Source organism: Dipodomys spectabilis, unplaced genomic scaffold (genome assembly GCF_019054845.1).
Source record: "Dipodomys spectabilis isolate Male_0828 unplaced genomic scaffold, ASM1905484v1 ptg000600l, whole genome shotgun sequence".
NCBI lineage: Eukaryota > Metazoa > Chordata > Mammalia > Rodentia > Heteromyidae > Dipodomys > Dipodomys spectabilis.
In genome coordinates this window covers 1,319,034-1,342,254 of record NW_024871277.1, presented here as the reverse complement: position 1 = coordinate 1,342,254, position 23,221 = coordinate 1,319,034, and the positions used below count along the sequence as shown (strand labels likewise).

The 23,221-nt window shown below is 37.8% G+C and overlaps 1 protein-coding gene across 1 annotated transcript in view; it reads right to left on the bottom strand.

Annotated features, from left to right (window-relative positions):
* Positions 1-570: 570 nt before the first annotated feature.
* Ibtk (inhibitor of Bruton tyrosine kinase) overlaps positions 571-23,221 on the bottom strand; it is a 61,019-nt gene continuing 38,368 nt past the window's right edge. Inside the window, exons 21-29 of the mRNA XM_042671118.1 lie at positions 20,739-20,851; positions 17,651-17,808; positions 16,174-16,337; positions 15,507-15,599; positions 14,613-14,750; positions 12,037-12,186; positions 3,419-3,487; positions 2,523-2,652; positions 571-1,822 (exon numbers count right to left, since the gene is read on the bottom strand). Of these exons, the coding sequence (XP_042527052.1) occupies positions 1,691-1,822; positions 2,523-2,652; positions 3,419-3,487; positions 12,037-12,186; positions 14,613-14,750; positions 15,507-15,599; positions 16,174-16,337; positions 17,651-17,808; positions 20,739-20,851 (1,147 nt within the window). The 3' untranslated portion in view covers positions 571-1,690. The remainder of the gene's footprint in view (positions 1,823-2,522; positions 2,653-3,418; positions 3,488-12,036; positions 12,187-14,612; positions 14,751-15,506; positions 15,600-16,173; positions 16,338-17,650; positions 17,809-20,738; positions 20,852-23,221) is intronic.

The following is a 23,221-nucleotide window of genomic DNA, read 5'->3' as shown; positions in this document are numbered from 1 at the left end:
GATGAGGAATGATACTGCTAGGAAGATACTGTGCTTTGGTGATAATGTATCAGTTGGTATCTTCGTGGACTCATTCATGAAGTAATAAAGCTTATAGCTGGGTTTATCATTCATTTCCTATTGAAAGCATTACTTTTCTCCAGATGAAATTTTAGATAATAGCTCACTATATCAAACAGACTACAAAGCAGAACTGCCTTGGCCAGGGTTTGTAAAAGACTAAAGCCTCACAGACACGCTCTGTCCTTCTTCTTCCTCCCCCATATGCAACAAAGACCCCAAGGGTGCCTGGGCATCCTGGAGGACAGCAAAGAGACCGCCACTTACAGCATCCAGATGTACTAAAGGCGCCACATGCACACACCAACGAAACCAACCACATCACTGCAATACCAATCAAACAGCACACAATTCTGTCTCTAAAATCTACTCGATGAACACAGACAACTTTTTAGATATTTGGAAAACTGTCAGTTTTTAGTATCATCTTACCTATATATTGGCTATTAATATAGCATACCAGAAGGAAATATTAGCGATACAGTACAAGATAGCAAACACACATTAGTGAGAAGTGGATCAAGATGACTTTTTATTGCACTTTTGCTTACATGCCTGCTGAAATGTTGAGCTGGTTTCAGGCATTGTTCTGGCGACTGGATTTTAGCAATGAACTGCCTCTATGTTCCCCTAGATCCATGTTCCAGAAGTACATCAACCTTCCCACTTTTTCTACACACTAGAGGACAGTTTTAACATTCATTTTTTAAAACTTTAAACACTCAGAAAAAAACCAGACAGCACACTGTAAACAAAATAATGTTTATATGTACGGTACTCACATAATCAAGGCTCATAACCTTCTGATTATACAGAATTATAAAGATAGCTGTAAATCAATCTTCTTTCTAACTACTGGAATCTTCTATGTATAATTAAATATTTGCTTTAGAACATTTTAACACTCTGACAAATTGATTCTTTCACAATTAGGCTTTTGTAATGCCCTCTCTACCCTAAGAAGCAATCCACAATGGCTCCAAATTTTAAAAGCAATTATTTTCTTTGATAAAACTATCCGAAATTGAGGTCTTATTTTCTTTCTACTGTAATTGATCGCCTACTACAACACAGACAATGTCTTGTCCAAAGTGAAATATGGCACTTAAGCAAGCTGAGCTTTCAACAGACCTAAGACATTAACAGCCTCACTGACAAAAAGCAACAAGAACGGACACAGCTAGCATGGCAAACTCTGTCCATTACTGGTCAGAGGTGAGGACTGATGCTTCTACTTTAGGCTCATCAACATCAAATTGAAAAAGCAGAGTGGCAAGTGTATTACTAAACCTCCTAAATTATTTAGCTCAAATGAAAGTTATTTTTAATGTATGACTCTTCAATCTTACACTTCACTCATCTTTTCCTTTTTAAGATTAGTCAGAAGAAACAATCCAATGTATCTCTAATCTAGCTTTTCTTTAACACATTTCACATAAGTTACTAAAATCACAATTCTGATAAATTTATTTTTAGTCATGGAAAAACAAGCAAGCAAACAAAGAAAAACCTAGAGTACAGCAATCAGAGCCTTTCTCGTCCTGCCCTTCTGTGTGGACTGCAAGCACTCCCTCCACTGTGGAGGTGCAGCAGTCACCGTGTGGGACACACACCTCCAGTCTGCAGGGAGCTAGCACCCATGTTTGTTCCACATGGGCACTGCCAGTGGCCCCTGCGGCGCCCTCTCAACAACCACAAACTCGTCAGGATTGCCAGAGGCCTCATAAAAGACCATCAGTTCTTGTATCGCACGTTCTTCCACCTGAAAAGAGGAGAGGAAGAAGATGTGCTTCAGTGGATGCTGAGCAGGTTATCTTAGCTCTGCAGTTTCTTTGGAGGACTCAAGAGTTTGCATGGATACAAGGCAGCAGAATTGAATCCCCATGGTGAGGGCAAACCTAGCCTGAGCTAGAATAACCAGACGTCCACCTCCCCAGTCTGAATCTAAGCAGAAAGAAAAATAAAACAAAAGTAACTGAGTCCATCCACTCCAGCACTGCATGCTGCGGCGTGCTTTCCAGGTCTCGCCTGGGCTCTTTACACAGGCACCCATATTGGCTACACTCAGCTCTCTAGCATTTCAGCTAAGACTATGGAAATGGAACATTCCTCAGGAAAAACTCTTTTCCTTAACTTATCAAAGTTGGTACTACTGAGTACATTTAAGAAAGAATTCTTCCTCATATAGAAATCAAGTATAAAGCACTGGGTACTGCCAAATTCTCTATTTACAGCTAACATTAGAATAATCCAGAGCCTCAGAAAGCCAAAATATATACTTCATCACAACATATTAGTTCAAAGTTAATTATTCTGAATACTGTCAATTAATACTTAAATTCTTGGATATGTCAGTCCAGTCTTAAGAGTTTAAATTTAATCTGGCAGATAAATGCACCTGTCAAAAGAAAACAAATGTTTTTTAAGACCAAGAGTGAACTGCACTTAGGTATGCTGCTTACCTGGATCAGAGCTAAGGGTTTTTCTCGGCTTCTGATGAGCGCGGCTTCCTGCTGCAGCTCCTCCTCTACAATGGATGCGAAGGTGACGGGGGTCACGGCGGAGGGTGGGGTCAGCGAGGACAGCCACGGACTGCAACAACAACCACAGCCAGCTCTTTCACTTCTCTTCATTGCCTTTTTTTTCTGTTGCTGTTCATGAGGCTTGAACTCAGGGCCTGGGTGCTATCCCTGAGCTTTTCTGCTCAAGGCTAGCACTCTACCACTTTGAGCCACACTTCCACTTTTGGCTTTCTGGTGGTTAATTGGATGTAAGAATCTCATGGACTTTCCTGCCTGGGCTCGCTTCAAATTACGAACCCCAGATCTCAGGCCTCCTGAGTAGCTAGGATGACAGGCATGAAACCCCAGTACTCATTTTTGCAATGCGAAATTCCCCCAGAAATACTCTTTAGCAATGCTGCTCTGACTGGGGATAAGTTAGGGCTACAAAAAGCAGTTGGGGTGAGATGGAATCTCAATGTTGTTTTGATCTGCATTTCTTTTATGGCTAGAGAAGTTGAGATAAGTAGTATAGCAGTGGTGGCTACTACTCACTACAAGAGACCTAGAGGCCCTGTGGAGATTAAAGAATGATAGGTGGGAAATAAAAGAACTATTACTTTATTTACATGTCTTACAGAGTACATTTTAGAAAATAACAAACTGGGATGGAGCAGAAGTAATATAACTTGGAATAAAAGTAAAGCCAAACTTTGGAGATGAATACTCAAATAATGCATTCTACTTAAATCATAGTATTTCTAATCTACTTAAGTAATCATAGTATTTCTGATTTCTTAATATTCTCTAGATTGGTGCTAAGCTTAAGAGGCACAATGCTATGAAATGAATCTTACTTGGGACTTTCTAGAAGTGGTAAATCTGAAATATGGCTGCCTTCTGGTCCTGTGGCAACATTCGAATTTCTGCAAAACAAATACCAAATTTGAAGATTAAAGCTCTAGTATTATTACTACCACCACTAATTAACAGCTACAGGGGAGGAAATGTAAGGTCCTGGCTCAGGAAACAAGTCAATGTATGCCATCAGTCCTATCTTAAATTATAACTAAACAAAATAGTCTGTGGCTAGTTATAAACAATAGTCTTTTTTTTTCAAATATTCAAAAAGGGATTTAATACGTTATCACATACATATCAAAAAGTACAGGAAACTTTCCAAAGAATGTTTTACATTAATACTTCAGGAATAAAAAAAATTTAAATGAGCACTTAAGTCTCAACATACATTGAAACCAGATACTTACTAGTCAAATTTTGTAGGTGACTAACATACTTTGAGTGACTAAAATACTAGAGTTCAGATGTAACAGGAATTCAAAACATGATCTGTTAAAGTTCTTAAGCTAGATGAGGAAAAATCTTAAGTTCTACTGCTATTTAAAAAAAAAATCAAGGGCTGGGAAGGTGGCTCAGTGGTAGAGCGCTTGCCTTGCATGCATGAGGCCCTGGGTTCAATTCCTCAGCACCACGTAAGCGAAAAGAAAAAAGCCGGTAGTGGCTCTGTGGCTCAAGTGGTAGAGTGCTAGCCTTGAGCTGAAGAGCTGAGGGACAGCGCCCAGGCCCAGAGTTCAGGCCCCATGACCGGACCCCAAAAAAAAAAAAGAAAAAAAAAATCAAAACATGTCATTTGAGAGGGACTCAGGAAGAAGATAGAACTGGAAAGGCAATAATAAAGGTATATATAATGGGGGGAGGGGGGGACAGGAAGAGCTATAGTAAATGGAAAACATGATTTTTGTTTTTTAAGAAAAGGAACTGGGGCTGGGAAGGTGGCTCAGTGGTAGAGCGCTTGCCTTGCATGCCTGAGGCCCTGGGTTTGATTCCTCAGCACCGCATAAGCAAAAAGAAAAAAGCCAGAAGTGGCGCTGTGGCTTAAGTGGTAGAGCGCTAGCCTTGAGCTGAAGAGCTGAGGGACAGAGCCCAGGCCGAGAGGCCCAGAGTTCAGGCTCCACGACTGGACCAAAAAAAAAAAAAAAGGAAAAGGAACTATAATTATTTGGACAAAGGACAAAAATTTAGAGCGACAGATTTTCTAATCAACTAATGAGCAAAGACTTAAAATATTGACTTCCTAATGTGTTTATGCATATTTCCTGGGCATGTGTCAGTACTGTGGTAGATGGTAAAAATCAAGCTAATTAAAACTCAACTCCTACCCTTCAAAAAATTCAGATAGGGAAGATTTTAAATATTCTATGCTTAAGCAAAAAATAACATTTGAGACTACTTATGTAGAAAGTGCCAGGGGTCACAAGAGACAGTACAGAGACAGGTAAGAGGCTGCACAATCAAGAGCCTTCCCAGAGGACACTACAGTGAAGCGGAGCTCTGATTACACAAGGACGTGGGGAACTGTCAAAGATTCTTGTGTAAAGAATCTTGTGTAAAGGCAAGCTGTTTTCAATCCAAAGAGAGGGAGGAAGAGATTTAAAAGTGAAGTGAAGAGACCAACAATAAGGGCCAGACTATAAAGCCGCTGAAAACAAATGTCAGATCTTGATATATGGACAAGCAAGTCTAGTGAGGGCCAAGTATATTCATGTACATTATCTCTTTCAATCCTTTGTGATGCTCTATGAAGAAAATATACTATTTTCATTATTCAAATTAGAAAACTAAGGTTAAAAGAATCTAATATAAATGTGCTTGGCTTACAAATTGAGTTAATAAGTAACAGAGAAATAATTCAAATTTAGCTTTTTCAGAGTAGAGAATGTTTTCTTTTTTTTTTTTTTTGGGTCCGGTTGTGGGGCCTGAACTCTGGGTCTGGGCGCTGTCCCTCAGCTCTTCAGCTCAAGGCTAGCGCTCTACCACTTGAGCCACAGCACCACTTCCGGCTTTTTTCTTTTTGCTTATGTGGTGCTGAGGAATCGAACCCAGGGCCTCGAGCATGCAAGGCAAGTGCTCTACCACTGAGCCACCTTCCCAGCCCGAGAATGTTTTCTATAATGACACAGATGTCTTATTTCTACTATTACAAATATACAATGTATTCCCTTAACCTAGAACGTTCAACTTCAACTGTCTTCTTATTAAAAATTTTCAAAAGCTTTCAAATGAAAATAGAAATCCAATGGCCAGTGGCTTACATTGTAATCTTTTTTACTCAGGAGGCTAAGATCTGAGAATCAAAGTTCAAAGCTAGTCTGGGCAGACAAAACAGACTCTTATCTCCAGTTAACCAGCAAAAATTAAAAAATCTGGAAGTAGAGGTGTGGCTCAAGTAGTAGAACATCAGCCTTGAGAGAAAAAACGAAGAGTGCAAGGCCCTCAATTTAAGTCTCAGTAATGGGAAGAAAGTACTTAAAACTAAACCAATTAACCAACCAAATAAGGATCGTGTGTGTGTGTGTGTGTGTGTGTGTGTGTGTGTGTGTGTGTGTGTCTGTGTGTGTCTGTGTGTCTGTGTTTGAACCCAAGGCCTGAGTGTAAGGCCCTCAATTTAAGTCTCAGTAATGGGAAGAAAGTACTTAAAACTAAACCAATTAACCAACCAAATAAGGATCGTGTGTGTGTGTGTGTGTGTGTGTGTGTGTGTGTGTGTGTGTGTGTGTTAACCAACCAAATAAGGATCGTGTGTGTGTGTGTGTGTGTGTGTGTGTGTGTGTGTGTGTGTGTGTGTGTGTGTGTGTGTGTGTGTACCCAAGGCCTTGCCCTTACTTGGCTTTTCCCCTCAGAGCCTGGCACTCTGTCACTTAAGCTGTCTCCAGTATCTTTTTGCACTGGTTACTTGTGAGGAATGTCTTGCGTTCAGGGCTGCAATTCTTCTCCCTGTGCTTCCTGTGATGCTGGATGTCCTAGTCCCATGCCATCATGTCCAGCATCTGGCTGAGAAGTGGTCTCAACTACCTACCGTGCCCTGACTAGCCTTGGACTACAAGCCCCTATCAGTTGATCTCTACCTCCCAAGCAGCTACCATTACCAGCCTGTGCTACCAATTTTTTTTTTTTAAAGACTGGCTCCATATCACCTTCTTTCCCCTCCTTAAAGAACCTATCACTCGTAGAAAGTTGATTCACACTGTCTCATTATGGCTCATACATGGCCTTGAGATCTTTTTCATAGTTATACTGTACTGCAACTTCCTTCTTATTCTGTCATTTAATTTACATATGTGTGCACTGGGATTTATCAGATAATTTCAAATCCAGTAGAAGCTGGGCTTTTGTGTTATATTTTCATACATATCCAACAGAGGCGAGTAAAATGTGTTATTAGGTATACCATAACTTGGTGAATAAACAGCTTACTTGGCCTACAAAGTTTTGTATTTCCTTTGTTATAAAAGCTACCTTATAATTTATATACTTTCTATGATGAAATAAAAACTGGCAGGCAGGCTGGTTTTCCTTCAGTGTGAATGGCCACAACAGACATAGCTAAAACAAGGAGGGAGTAGCAATGTTCGGCAAGAAATGTACTCATTACCTCATTTGTCTAACTGTCACTCCTCTGTACATAACCCTTACCATAAAGTAAAATTAAAATTAAAAAGAGAAAGTTTAGCAAAATAAGATATCAGGAAGTGGGCACAGGAGAGGGGTGGGTCAAGGGGAAAGGGGACAGATGAATGAAGAAGAGAGGGGAAAATGCAGACAAGAATCCAACGTAATCCCTACAAAAATTAAAAAGAGTGAGAGAAGGGGTGAGTAGAAGAGAGAGGGGTGAGAACGTTGAGAGGGGAGACATTGATCAAGATATATACTGCATTCATAAAAGGCCTTGTTAAATGGTAATTTCCTTTGTACAACTACTTAAAGATAATAATACATTTTAGTGCAAAATATAGACATTGGAAACAGTTATTACAAACAGTAACTCCCATAGCCATGAGCTACTAATACACGATCCATGGACTCTTTCAATTTAATCTCCAAAGCAGTACACTGGCAGTTTCCACAGACTATTGATGTTGTAGCACACTCTAGTGATCAACTATGAAACCACAGATCCTTCATATTTTGTTTCATAATACTAACTAATCCAAGGAAAAAAATAATAACTAAAAAATATTAACTTAATATTTTAAACAAAAAAATGAAAAAAATGAACTTAATTTTCAGAGTTTTTAATTTATAAACCGAGGTAAGCAGTCTAACTATATTAGAAGCAAATGTTACTTGAAACTAAGCTACAGTTTTCATGCATTTATTTCATTTGGACATTTACCAAACGTTCACTGAGTGCTCACTCCCTGGTAGGAACCAAACACTGGTGATAGACATTTTCCTTGCTCTCAGGGAATGTGTGGTTAAGTGCCAGAGAATATTAGCAACAGGCAAGCCTTAAACTATAAAAGAGAGCCAGGTACCAGTGGCTCAAAATGCTGCGAACTAGGATCAGTTTGAAGCCAGCCCTCGCATGCAAATTCAGGAGATTTTTATCTCCAATGAACCAGCAAAAACAAATCAAACTGGGGGTGAGCTCAAATGGTAGCGCATCAGCCCTAAGAGAAAAGGCCAAGTAAGAGTACATGGTCCTGAGTTCAAGCTCCAGTATTTCTGGTGCGTAAGAGGAATGATGGTTTTCTGAGCCACTGAAGGAAGCCAGACTTCTCTAAACCATGAAGGAGTCAGAGTTAGTCAAAGGGTAAGAGAAAGAAATAAAGTATATTTGGGAACAACGAGGAGGCCAGCAGACTAGAACAGAGAGATCATATTGCAGGATAAAGCTTAGTGGTGGCAGGATTCAACAAGTTCTCAAAGGTTGAACTTAGAATTCTATGAAGGCTTCTCAAAAACTAAAAACAATTACCACGTGACCATAATAGACGAACCTCCCCCCGCCCCCCCCCCCCCCCCCCGGGCAGATATCTGAAGAAATTTCAGTCAGTACACAATAGAGACACTGGCAATCTGATGTGAGTAGCGGCACTATTCACAACAGTCTATAACCATGGAAACAGTCTAGATGACCATCAACTGATGGGGAAGTAAAGTGCACTGTACGTACACATGGATTATTTGGTCTTAGTAAGAAGAATTCAATTGTTTGCAGGAAAATGTATGAAACTGGGGATTATTGTGCTAAGTGAAATATAGCTAGATCAAGACACTGAGAAACACAAACATTGCGTGCTGTCTCTCATATGCAGAATCTAGACCTTAAAAAAAAACAGCATAAGTGTAAAACAGAGATTGTTTGGGGAGGGGAGCCACAGAAGTGAGAAAGATGAACGGGGTGGGCAAAGGGGAGTGAATAGGATCAAAATACTTCATATTCAGGGATGAAAACAGATTCAAGCCTGTTAAAAAAATTGCTCACAAAAGTAGAGAGGAAATAAGGAAGAGGGAGTACTATGGGAGGTGGATTTGATCCAAATATGTTATATGTATACGTGGAAATATCACAATAAAACTCTATAAAATATACATAAAAATGAGAAAATAGTAAAAAGAGCAGTTATTCTTCCCCTGGAGATGACCTGCTTTCAGTCTATCTGTTTCTTAATAAACTTCCCTACCATTTTCACTACAAAAAAAAGAAAGAGAAAGGAAGGGAAAGGAGGAAGGAAGTTATGATGCATAACTAAAGCCTTAAAATAGGAAAGGTTGAAGTCAGGAAGCAGAGCTGTGGCTCAAGTAGTAGAGTACTAGCCTTGAGCAAAAGAGCTCAGGACAGCACCTAGACCTTGAGTTCAAGCCCCAGCACCAAAAAAAAGCTAAAACAGCCAATAAACTCACATTGGTGAGGAACACAGAGGTGACAATGACTTGCGACTGCTATCTACCAGGGGAGAAATATCAGGAAGAATGGATTGTTTTACATTTTGTCTTTGACTTTGGTTTAATGAGAGTTATGAGGAATATTATGTTTGGTTTTAGACATCCGAATTCCTGAACATCCAAAGATGAACAGCATGGTATTAACATGACACTGGATAGAAAAGGTAAACGCTCAAAGGCAAAGCAAGGACATACAAATAGAGGCAGGTTGGTCATCTCACAGGAGCAAAGTAAGGAAGACAGCATGTCCTTTCAACAACACAGAGGTCCCTCATATACCTTATACCACTAATAGAATATTCTTCTTATACCAGAAAGTTGTGAAGTATGGTTTAAAATCCTATTGTAATATGGAAAATGAGGACTGGAGTCAGAGCAGAGGATTTTATTGGTAGTCCCTGCCATTTCATGTTCTTCTGAAATACATTTTTAAAGCTAATAAAAATATTCAATCAATATTTTCTTTTTTTTTTTGTCGGTCGTGGGGCTTGAACTCTGGGCGTGGGCGCTGTCCCTCAGCTCTTCAGCTCAAAGCAAGCGCTCTACCACTTGAGCTACAGCGCCACTTCCTCAATCAATATTCTCATACAGTGCAGATTACCAGCATATTAGCTTCTACTGGCAAGTTAATCCACTTAAATGTAAATTTAGGAATAAAGCTTCTTCTACCATCTCTGTCTAAATGAAGAACGTTCTTAAAGACTTAAGAGGAGTTGGTTTTAAAACATCATTTTTAACTATTTAAAATGGATGTGAAAATAAACCAATTATTACTCTAATATACTTCTTTTTTGTAATGTTTTATAAACTATAAATTTAATGATCTGTTTAGGTTTTTCTTTCTTTGGACTGTCAGTACGAGCAATATTAATTTTGTTTACTTAACTGTTTGATATAATTTCTGATACAAAGATGACAATAAACATTTGTTTGCCAACTTTAGGATTACAAAGTTTTACAGTACTAATGCCCAGTGTACAATTTTGAGACAATCAGGAACATTAACATTTTAACTTGGAATTAATGTCTAAAAATGCTTATATCTGTTTTAGAGTTCCATTTAGGACTTTTATTTTAAAATAGCAGTCCACTACTAAAAGTATTTTAAAGTATAGAGATAGAGCAAGACACATCTTCAGATTCTAACTTCTGATTTTCCGTTATATAAAAACGGCCCAGGGCTGGGAAGGTGTGGCTCAGTGGTAGAGTGCTTCCCTTCCATACATGAGACCCTGGGTTCGATTCCTCAGCACCACATAAGCAAAGAAGCCGGAAGTGGTGCTGTGGCTCAAGTGGTAGAGTGCTAGCCTTGAGCTGAAGAGCTGAGGGACAGCGCCCAGGCCCAGAGTTCCATGCCCAGAGTTCAGGCCTCATGAATGGCCAAAAAAAAAAATAAACAACAACAAAAAAGCCCAACAAATTTGCTTCTAAGTGTACCAATAACAAAGCAATATAAAAAGCAAAAGTATGTATACACATCTGCCCTCAGCCAGGAGCTCCCAACAAAGTTGCCAGAAGTCTTTAGTTTTTGCTCAGCTGTGTTGGGGCAGGTCAAGTTCAGCTAAACTGCGTGGGTCCCAACCCCCTCTTCTTGCTCTAATCTGAGTCTGTCGAGGGGGGAGGATGCATTAGATAAAACAAAACATTAATCTGGTCATAACTATCATGGTTAGTTGCATTTTTGTTTTGTCTAAAATAATATTTTGGGGAGATGTCCGATCAGTAGAAATAATAAATCTTCATTTAGCCAACCAGCTTGAAGAAATTTCTTTTCTTCTAGTATTAGTATTCAAAATGATTCAAGTTTGATTTTGAATTATGTTTATAAGGGGGAAGCTATTTTTTAATAATGCTTTAAAAATATTACACTTAATATTTACAAAATACTTTTTCATGATTCCTATAGGCACTTAAAATATCAAATATCTTTAAAAAAAATACATCAGATCTTCAAAACCAAATCAAACTAAAGTTAAAAACTGAAAACACTCAAACTTTCAGATTTATGACTACGTATATTGTGGCATATCCATATAAATGCAGCAATAAAATTGAATCAACTACTGGCATACTTCACAGCATGGATGATCCTGAAAACAATTATACTGAATAGAGGAAGACAGTTTTTATGAAAGGTACATATGGTAGGGTTCCACTGAAATAAAAGGCTAAAATATAAAAGCTATGCACTGACAAAAGCAAACTGGTGATTTAAGGAGGGACATGGAGCTGAGTGTTGGTGGCTCACACCTGTAATCCTAGCTACTGAGGAGGCTGAGATCTGAGGATCAAGGTTCAAAGCTAGCCTTGGCAGTAAAGTCCTGAGACTTTTATCTTCAATTAACCACCAGAAAACCAGAAGTTGTGCTGTGGCTCAAAGTGGTAAAGCACTAGCCTTGAGCAAAAGGAGCCCAGAGATAGGACCCAGAATTCAAAGTCCTAGGACTGACCCCCCCCTCCAAAAAAAATGGGGGGAAAAGGGGAATAAAATTCTGCAAATGACGATTTGAATATGATAAAGATTTTGAGGGTATAGACAATATGACAAAACTTTGAATTATATTTCATATGCATGCATAGAGCTAGCTCAGTAACTGTTTTTAAAAAGAGGGAGGAAAGATGCTCATTTTAATTCTAAATGTATAAGAATGCATAATCTGCTTCATAAAAATTTTTAAATGATTTCAGAGAAGATTATATGTTAGCTTTAAGTTTACTTTGTTACCTTACAACTTTTGAAGACTGAGAATTTTCAATTCCTTTAAAACAAACTTTTTTGACATGGTCTCCTGAACTATGGCCAGTAACAGACTTTTTTTCTTCTAGCACGAAATCCCGGAATGACTTGGATGAAACTGAATGTACAGAAGATGCCCTGTAAAACAAAGGAAAGATCATGTTTAAAAATCCATTTTGAGGGTGGAAGGCTTGGCTCAGTTGGTACAGTGCTAACCAATGAGACAAAATGGCAGGTCCATGGCGTTTGAGTCCTGGTCTTGGACATTACAATACAAAAATACTATCATGTAGTTTTCAATGAGGTAGGTGGCCAGAGGCTAATGTATGTAATTTTAGCTGTTCAGGAGGCTGAAATCAAGAAGATCATTGTTCAAAGCCAGTTGGGGCAGAAAAGTTTGAGAGACTCCATCTCCAAAGTAGCAGAAAGCCAGCCAGAGGTGTGGCTCAAGTAGTAGACCACTAGTCAAGCAAGCAGGTCCAGACAGCACAAAGCCATGATACCCTAAGTTCAAACTCCAGTATGAGAAATACAAAAGAAGAAGGAAGAAGAAAAGAAGGAAGGAACAAAGGAAGGACAGGAAAGAGGAAGGGAGGAAAAATAAAAAGGAAATAATGAACACCAACACTGGATTATAAACCCAGATGTCAAAATTAGTAATGATATTCAAGTAGCTATTTTAATTATGCCTTGAATAACAATAAAACCTATACCAAGAATGACTTAAGAACAGGCAAAACTCTGCAAAAGGAACTAAAAAAAAAATCCAAAATGTTATTTCAAGACTTGTAATACGTTTAAAATGCAAATTTACTTGCATAAACTTAGGAGACTCAACAGTCCATAAACAAAATAAAGCAATAGAAATTTTTTTTTTTTTTTTAGAAATTTTTGAATCTTAAGAAATGAGTAAGAAAAACTTAGGTCAGCCTGGTGAGCTGAGCTGTGGGACCTGAAGAGGTTACTCGTGTAATTGAAAACACAGAAGAGCAGTAACGGCAGACAAAAGTATTTTAGAATTGCTCATGTAATTGTAACCCCTCTGTACAGTATTTTCACAATAAAAAAAAATTAAAAAAAAAAAGAAAATAGGACACAGACTTAAAAAAAAAAGAAAGTATTTTAGAAGACAATAGCCAAAACTTTCTCACGTTTGGTGGGAGACATAAGGATCTTGGGAGAGTGGGACTTTAGCTCACACCATTTAAGAAAACTTAAAAGTCTTCTCTTTAGAAAACCTGGCATCCACTGGAAGCCTAGCAGACACACCACCAGGCCCCAAAGGACAAAAGATACTGCCAAGAGCTACAGTCACATGTGGTCCACACAGCACTCCACTCAAGGATCACAATATACAGAGAATAATGAATATACATTGGTGTGAACCAACAGACTTTAAGCTTTCCATTAATGGAATAATGTAATATGATTTTTATTTTTCTGGTTGGTTTCTTTGTTCAATATTATATTGCTGAGATTCAAATACACTGCTTTATTATAGTCATAATGTATTCTTTTACATCACTGTATAAAGTTCTAGTATTTTAGAAAACAGTCATATTTATTTCCTGGCAATAGACAACTAGGTTGTTTCTAGTTTTTAGTTATTACAAACGATAAGAACATTCTTATTCATGTTGCCTACATGCATGTACCTTTTTTTCCACTGAGTAGTAGTATCAGGGTATGAAGTAAGGTACCCAGACACTCACTTGGCTTCCCTGTTAGGCTGTCTCCCAAGAAACCATGCCTCCTATCCCTACTTCTGATGGATACACATTTGAGTGAATGCTATATCATACACGAGTCTATGACATTACAATACTGAATAGGATACTGCCAAAAAGGCACTACTAGCCAGGCATTGGTGGCTCATGCCTAGAATCTTAGCAACTCAAGAGGCTGGGATCTGAGAATCATGGTTTGAAACAGCCTGGGCAGGAAAGTCTATGAGACTCTTATCATCAATAAACTACCACACACACACAAAAAAAGCTGGAAGTAATGTTATGGCTCAAGCAGTAGAGCACTTGCTGAGCAAAAACAAAAAACAAAACAACAAAAAAACACATAATCTTCAACCTGCACCAAGAATAAACAAGGAAACAAAAACATTTCCATGGATATAAAAATTTCCAAAAATGTATTTTTAAATCAGAAAACAACTGGTGTCATAGTACTTGGAAACAAGGAACAAATCAGAGAGAAAGCAGAATACAGGGGACGACTAAGCACTAGAGGAAAGGAAAAAGTTCCCAAAATGGAAGCCAGGAAATCACTTGAACAAAGGAAGTGGTAGGACAGATACCAAGAGAAAATGACATGTACACATGAAAAGTAAATAAACATTTGAAAACTACTAAGTTCATATCAACACATCCAAAATTAGAAGAAAAAAACAAAAAGCCATTGTTTCTCAAGTTCTAATGTTTAACTAAAATCAAGTGGGGAATGAAATATTTTAAGAGACTTGAGAAACAGGAGTCACTTTATAAACATAGAAATCAAGAACCATCTTAAAAGCTACCAGAGCTATGCCAATTTTAATAAAAGTAAAATCATACCATGCAGGTTTTGGGGATTTTGAAGGCGCAGTTAAAACTGTTTCCACGCCACTGGCTCCTGAACTGTTTTCTTTGGTGGTCAATGCAATCATTTTCCGCTGCTTCTGGGAAAGCCTGACTCCATGGGAAATTACTTTTCTAAAAATTTAATTACAATAAGCAAATTAGTTCACTGGTTTCACTAATTCTGAGAAAGTATTTTATAAGAAATCATTTTGCTAAAATTAAACCAATTTGCATCCCTTTCTACACAATAAACATTTTTAGATAATGGTATTTCCGATTCATCTGGTGTGATTTTACTATTTGGGAATCAAATTGCTCACAATTCCAACAGTGAAAATATCAGTCTATGTTGTAAGTGATCAAGTAATAGCTAATAGATACATTGCCTATGTATCATACTTTTCAAGAAGAACTTGAATCACAAGGCTTAAATCTTTAGCTTTTGTTCAGAAATAGATTACAATGACCATTTAGAGTCAAGCTTCTAGCATGTAATCTGTATTTAGCAAGAGCTGGTCTACCAATTCAATTCAATCTTTAGCACATGTTTAACAAAGGTTATAAAGGTTAAATTAAGTATAAAAGGGTTTATAACTATTACAATAAATACAGTTCTTTAAGGGAAAAGAAAACAGTAGCATTATGGTCTTTTATTTTTTTTTTCTTGCCAGTCCTAGGACTTAAACTCAGGGCCTGAGCACTGTCTCTGAGCTCCTTTTGCTCAAGGCCAGCACTCTACCACTTGAGCCACAGCACCTCCTCTGGCTTTTTCTATTTATGTGGTACTGAGAAACTGAAACCAGGACTGCATACATGCTAGGCAAGAACTCTGCCACTAAGCCACATTCCCCGCCCTGTTCTCCTTTTTTTTCATGATGTTTAACCAACCCTAAATTTGACTTTGGTGTAGTTCCACATTTTTGTCTACTTTCTTCGATTTCCATGATGGTTCTGAGGTCCACAACAGGAGGACTGACAGGACTAAAAAATAAATAAATAAATAATTACTTTACAAAGCATTTGATTATCTACTAATGTCAACCACAAGACTAACTGAAACTCGAATTACATATAGAATTGATGAAGCTTAAAACTGCATTCTTTCCAATCTACTTTAACAAGTAAAATTCTTACTACTGTATTAAGCAAAAACAGATATTCATTAGAAAATTGGGGGGAAACTGAACAATACTGGAAGCTCTATCAAAGAGCTATACCATAAAAAAAAAATTCTATGACCATTAGAAGTAGTTTTTCTTTTTTTTGTTGTTTTTGTTGCTAATCCTGGGGCTTGAACTCAGGGCCTGGGCACTGTCCCTCAGCTCTTCAGCTCAAGGATAGCGCTCTACCACTTGAGCCACTTCCAACTTTTTTCTTTTTTCTTCTGTGGTGCTGAGGAATCTAACCAGGGCCTCCCTCACGCATGCAAGGCATGCGCTCTAGCACTGAGCCACCTTCCCAGCCCTAGAATAAGTATTTTAATATGCATCATTGAACACTGGATGGGAACCTGATGTTTTAAGAACAAAAGTACAAAACACAGTGAAAACCCTACCTGAAAGAGCCAGAAACCCAATTAGAAGAACTTGTGGTATCAGCCCTGTTGCTGGGAATGGACTGTGGAGCAGTTATTTGAAGTACTGACGATTTTTCCCATGGTTTTAAATCTTCCCTAGTATACGCAGGAGGTGTACCATTACTATAAGGCTTAACTTTCGCCTGTGGGAAAGAAAAACAAATAAAAAAGTAACAGCAGGCATCTATTTCAGCAAGCTTCATACTAAAATTTTATGACAATAAATTACCTAGCATTTTCAATTCATGTTCTATAGTTAAATACTTTATCCAATTCTCAAGACATATCACTGACTATAGTTGTTACCTTGAAGAGTAATTTGTAGGGCAGTAAACTTAAATTCCTATTTATAAAAATAAAATGTTCATACACAAATGTTGCTTATGTAAGCCATAATATGGGTAAGTTTACAATTAATGTCCATGACATTAAATAGAAAACAGAATGAAACTTCCAGTAATTGTGAAAATAGTTAAAATATTCTGAAGAAAATTCAAGTCAAATACTATTGATTGCCCAAAAGGGCCCCTGAACCTGGTGCTGCTGGGTCAAGAAGTGCCTGCGGCTCTGTAATCCTAGCTGCCCAGGAATCTGGAGGACCGCAGCCTGAGTCAGACCAGGCAGAAATGTTTTCTAAAAGACTCCAGCTCCAAAATAACCAGAAACTAAATGGGCTGAAGGCATGCTCTACCAGTTGGACCATTGGTAGAGCAAGCAAGCAAGGCGGTTAAGGGTGAGGTCCAGAAATCAAGACTCAGAACTGGCCAAGGAGAAAAAAAAGTCAAGTAAGTGACTAAATGGCCTTTGCACTGCCAGGCTTGTCCTCTAGTATTGCAGGACTAAACTTAAGAGAGCAACCATTACCTTCTATAATCTCTGTATTACATTATAAAACTTAAAAGAAAAATCAAACCTTGAGGAGGCCTCAATCAGAATTAATTGATTCTATCTCTTAGTAAGGTAGACATTTCCACCACTAATGATTAAGGACTGTGGAACAAAGTGTTAACTAATACCTTCCCAAAAGTTAATCAGACTAGGAATACTGCAGCTAAAGTCAATTACATTGGGCTCAAAGAACTCAGTCTTCCCAAATTGTCTGTCTAGTCAACACCATGAAAGAAAAAGACTACATTTGACATTTGGCTTATTTTCAAAATCTACTTGGACCGACATTTCCCTAAATGTATTTCAATTATTTAACCATACATACATTCTTCAGTATGTCAATATTTCACATAAACATTATATTTCATTTACTGAAAGATTAGAGATAATATTAAACGAAGGACTCAAAACCATACTGGTCACATGAATGTGAGAAAATTAACCTACGTAATTTCATGATTTCATAAATCGACCTAGAAAAGTATTGTAACTCACAGCAAACATGATGAAAAACTAAAGGTAACTTGTCTACAGAAGTAAAAACTAAAGGTAAAACGGCTTTACTTACAAAGCAAACCTCCATCTTTTCAGAATGAGAGCTGGTGGTGAGATCAGGGGACTGAGACTCTCTAGGACTACCCACTCCGGCACAGCTTCCTTCAGAGTCTGAGGTCAACAGCTCGGGAAGAGATTCCACAGAATTGGTCTTACCAGTCTTCAGTAATCCTAAAACATGAATTTAAAAGAACAAAGAAATAAGCATTAATCATATACATATTTATAGTCAAGAGGCCACCAGAATTAAAGTACATTCACTGCACAAAGTCTTATTAAGTTCAGTGAAAAAGGAAACCATTTTAAATGAAAAATGTATGATTATGTGAAAATGATTCTACTACATATGAGGAACATACAGTTTTGGGGATTGCTCTGAAGAAATGATTTCCGTTATTCCCCATAAAACACAAAAAGGAAGAAGAAATCAGTAAGCTCCACGCTCTCCCCTTCCTGTTCTCATCTGCCTTCTGGTGGAAGTCTACTCTCGAGGAAGGGGACTGCCCTGCTCTGTGGGAGGAAGCACTCTAGGGCCTGTCTGCCTCATTTTTTACCCAGCACATCAGCCAGGAACAGAGGCTGCAGGAGCCAGTTGTAGCCTGTTTCAGAACTCAGCTTTTGTTTATTTTTTCCTGTAAAAAGAAAGTCTCTAGCAAGGGAGAGCTATTTTAATTAGCTTACTACCTGAAATACCTGAATTTATATATATATATATATATATATATATATATATATATATACTATTTCTGTTAGTTAAGCAGCCTAAATGCCTGCCTGTCATACCTGTTATCCTGTCATATACAGATTACAAAGTAAATTGAAATTGCTAAATTCAGGTGATTACTACTCATATTTCAATTTATTACAACCTATATGAAGTACTAAAATAATCCTTAAAATAAAGTTATTATCTAAGTTACAAAAGTTGTATAACTGATTTAAAATAAGTAAAACATACGATTTCTTGTAACTTTAGTATTATTCTTTTAAAATAAATCACTAGTCAATCTATATGCTTCTTTTGCTATTATTATTATTACTAAGGTACAATTTAGTAATAACTTCCCCCCCACTCTTATTTAAATTCAATGTTCACAGAAGAAATTTTATTTAACTGAAACGTTTTTAAAAAAACCAATCAGAATTCAGAGAAATAAGTGGATAATTACAGGGTCCAACAATTATCTTTGGTCAAAACCACAGAATCAATGGTCCAACTTCTATGTCCAAATTATATGTTAAGCCTTCACCTGACTGATGGAATTAAGCTTAACTAAGAATTTTTGACCCCCCAATTAAGTTTAATCCTTTAGTCATTATTGCTTATTGTAGAAAGAACGACACATCAAGACAAATATGAAACTAGAATAAAAACAAATTCTATTTCTTACTGTTACTACCTCATATCACTTAAGTTTCTGGATTGTGTTTTCTTATGTATAAAAATAAAGGACATAACATTATTTCTTTACTAAAATCACTCTATGCTATCATTTGGGTAAGAGGAAAATCATTCATTTCAAAAATGACTTATTCATTCTTCCACTACTCTACCTATGCCTTGTCCTACAGTCTAGGTAGTTCATACAACACAAACAATCCCAAATCACAGAATTTTACATTTGGAAATGTCCAAAGACATGTTTTTTCCCATTTACTAGGTCTCCGGTTCCTGTCTTCAGTACATCATGAATCAACTTTATTACCTATCCTTTTTACATCTTTTAGCTTTCTAAAACAATATTTGAGGTTTACTCTTTAATTGACGAAACAAAATAATCCTCCTTTGCCCTACATAATATCCATCTTTCTCAGAGACACAAAACAACAGTCTTCTGTTTTTCTCCAAGTCATTCTAATAGAACTATGTAAGTACTTATAATAATTAATAATTGTCCCAGGTTATACCTTACTGCATAGATGAACATACCTCTCATTCTAAGTGAATCAGTTTTTAAAAATCTCAGCCAGGTACCAGTGGCTCACACCTGCAATCATAGCTACACAGGAGGCTGAGATCTGGGGATTACAGTTCAAAGCCAACCGGGGCAGAATAGTTCATGAGACTCCTATCTCCAATAAACTACTCAGAAAAAGCCATAAATGATGCTGTGGCTCAAGTGGTAGAGCCTTGAGCACAAAGAGGCTCAATCAAAGACAGTGCCAAGGCCAAGTTCAAGCCCTAAGAACAGCAAAAAAAAAAGGTGTCTCTCTCTCTCTCACATACACACACACACACACAAAATGTGGGCAAGAAAAAACAAATGCAGTACAAAATTAAAACTAAATCTGAATAAAGAGTACATTTTCATGGTATTTATTTTTCTTCTTTTCACTAAGTTAGATAAAATATTAGGAAGATTTGAGAACAATTATATAACCTTTACTTCCAAACTTTACTAAGTTCACATAATGCCTTGATACAAAATGTGCTGTCTTCTACTACTAGAGTCTTTTTATACATATAAATGGCCTCTCTTCAGAAAACTGACATATTTTAATTGATTCAACATAATGCTATCTCTGCCATACTTTGCCCACTTCTGATCCTCTATGCCACTGGGCAGGGTGGTCATTCAAAACATAAATATTACCTAGTCATACCTTATTTTAAAAATGTACCAATTAGCTGCCTGTAGTCATTAGAATAAAATCCAAATTCCATATAGACTCTCCAAAATCTGACCCTATCAAATCTGACCCTGTCTGCATATACACTATGTAGCTGAGCCATGCTACACTACACATGCAAATGATGCTTGCTCATTCTAAGGTCACTCCTTTTCTTAGTATATCCATCTTCATCTTTGTCTTGGCTAACATTTCTTCATTCTTTAAGATCTACCTTGGGTATCACTTAGCTTTAAGAGGTCTTCTTTGATCTCAGATTACTGGGAATACCTCTTCTGAGCTGCCAAAGAAAATGTCAGAGTACTTATCACAATATGTTAGCATTTTCTGTAGTCTTGTAAGAACTATCTTCTACTTCAGTAGCCCCAGATAATAGCATGTAGTATTTAAAAATGTTAGAGGAATTTGATAATAAATAGAAACATCAAAGATCAGAAGTGACAATATATGCTAAAACACTAAGCACTGACCTGTAGATGGCAGGCTCTGAATAATATCTGATAGGTTGTAACCTCCAGAACTATCCGAGCGTTTACGTGGCTTCTTTTTAGCTTTAGCTTTTGCTTTCTTAAACATAGTTTCCCTAGGATAAAGCAAATGTGAAAGTGATTCTTTTCATGAATGAAGTTAAAAATGAAACAGCAGAACAACAATGCATGTTAGTCAACAGCATATAGTCTTGTGGTCAAACAAAGCTCTAGTGACATCAGCAAATGGTCTGTGCGAGCTATCACTTGTTTTAACCCTAGAATTTCAAAGACAGTTTGAAAACAAGATGGTATAGAGGAAAATACTTAGGAAAACAGAACACTGACTTGTGCCATAGTAGTCACTGACGAGGCACAGCCAGGATCTGCCCCACCCCATGACTGTGGGAATCAATGTGGTCACAACGCAGGCAGGAGTAGAGGCAGGCCAGGCACACCAGGTTCACGGAGATGTGATCCAGGGAGTGTAAGGCTTTGTCCCTCATCAAGCACTCCCTGGAGTGACACAGTGTATGTCCCTTTGCAGCAAAGAGACCTTCATGCTTACTAAGAAACAGTAGCGACGTAAAAGGAATTGAGAAGCACTGAACAACATCCTGGCTGCTACGAGGAAAACTGTTACCAGGAAGCAGCAAGCACTCTCTTCCTTCTATGAACAGTGAAACAGTTACAAACAAAAATAAAAAATGGAACATTATTTATACAAACACTATTCTTTTTATTTTTTTTGGTAGGTTGGCACTGTACCAATTGAGCCATGCCTCCAGCACTGCTTTCTGTTGGTTATTTAGGAGATTCAAGACCAGTGAACTTTCTGCCTGCGACTGCAATCCTCCAGATCTAGCCTCTTGAGTAACTAGGATTAGAGGTGTGAGTCACATACTATTATTATGACCTTCAACTGAACGTATTTGGTGACAGTTTTGTAAAGCATTTCAGAGAATGTTTAACTCCATCAATAATCAGAAAATAAAAAATTAGTATCTGTGAAAGAAAGAAAAATAAATAACTGTGCTGTTCCACCGAAATAGCGTAGGTCCTATTACTGATTTATAAAGTGCATCTGTAAATACTATTATTTTGTAGAGGATTGGAGTCATTTATATGCTGTCAATAATTTTATTATAATTTTAATACATGTCATTAATCTAAGGCAGCTATGTCTAAGTTCTGGTATCTCAAATGCTATCAAGCACTAGAAAAAGTTAAAATTATATTTAAAATAATATTTCTGGAACTCTGAGTTTTTCAGTGAGATACACAGTTAATTACAAATAAATGATCTGAGAACCCAAAGATTTTACTTTATCAGGTTACTCATCAAGCAAAATGAAAGCAAGTCTGTAATCAGTTGATAAGTGAACCTAAAAGGCTGAGTCGAAATTCTCATTAGAGCCCTCTGAGCACCAATGGCTCACACCTATATATAATCCTGTAATTCTAACTACTCAGGGAGCATCTGAGAATGGGCAGTTCAAGGCAAGCCCAAGCAGGAAAGTCCATGAGACTCTTATTATCTCCAATTAATTACCAAAAAGTCTGATGTAGAGCTGTGGCTCAAGTGGTAGATTGCTTGCTTTAAGCAAAATCTCAGGAACAGTGCCCAGGCCCTGAATTCAAGCCCCAGTACAAGGACAAAAAAAGAACCCATTGTAACAATGAGATGTACAAGACACTATGTTGAAAACAAACTTTACAACTTGCTGGGGGGAGGGAGAGAGGAGATGGGGAGGTGGGGAGGAAAGGGATGGTAGGGGAAAAACAAAGGAGGAGGTAACAATGCTTAATAGGAAATGTACTCACTACCTTACTTAAGTAACTATAACCCCTCTGTATACTATTTTTATAATAAAAAACATATTTAAAAGAATTTTTAATCAGGGCTGAAATTGTAAGTAATACTGCACCTGCCTAGCCAACATGAGGCTCTGATTTCAAAGCCCAGTACCACCAAAAAGAACTTTAAAAAAGAAAGAAGACATTCTCATCGGAGTCCAGGGCCAGGCCCATGTGTGGTAGAGTGCTTGCCAAGAAATCCTACGATGGGCTTTTCAAATGGTAGGTCCACCTTTGCTGTTTCTTTTGGGGGGGCAGGGGGGGCAGTGTTCAAAGATGGGTGGTGGAGATGACTGGATCATGAGGACCCTGACCTCATCCACGGCACAGTCCAGCAATGATCTTGTAACTTAGTGTCAGAGGTGGTGTCCTAACTGGATGGCAGCAGTATCTGGGGTACTTGAAGGTTGTATTGTGTATCTTGTCTCCTCACTTGCTTCCCGGCCACCCTGAGGTGAGCAGCAATGCTCAGCCACTTTCCCACCATCATGTTCTGCCCTGACACAGTAATGGAGCCAGTCAGCCACCAACTGAAACCTCTGAAACTGTGAGCCAAAATAAACCCTCCTCTTTCCATCCATTTTTCTCATATATTTTGTTACAGTGCCAAAAAACCCTGCTATTACCCA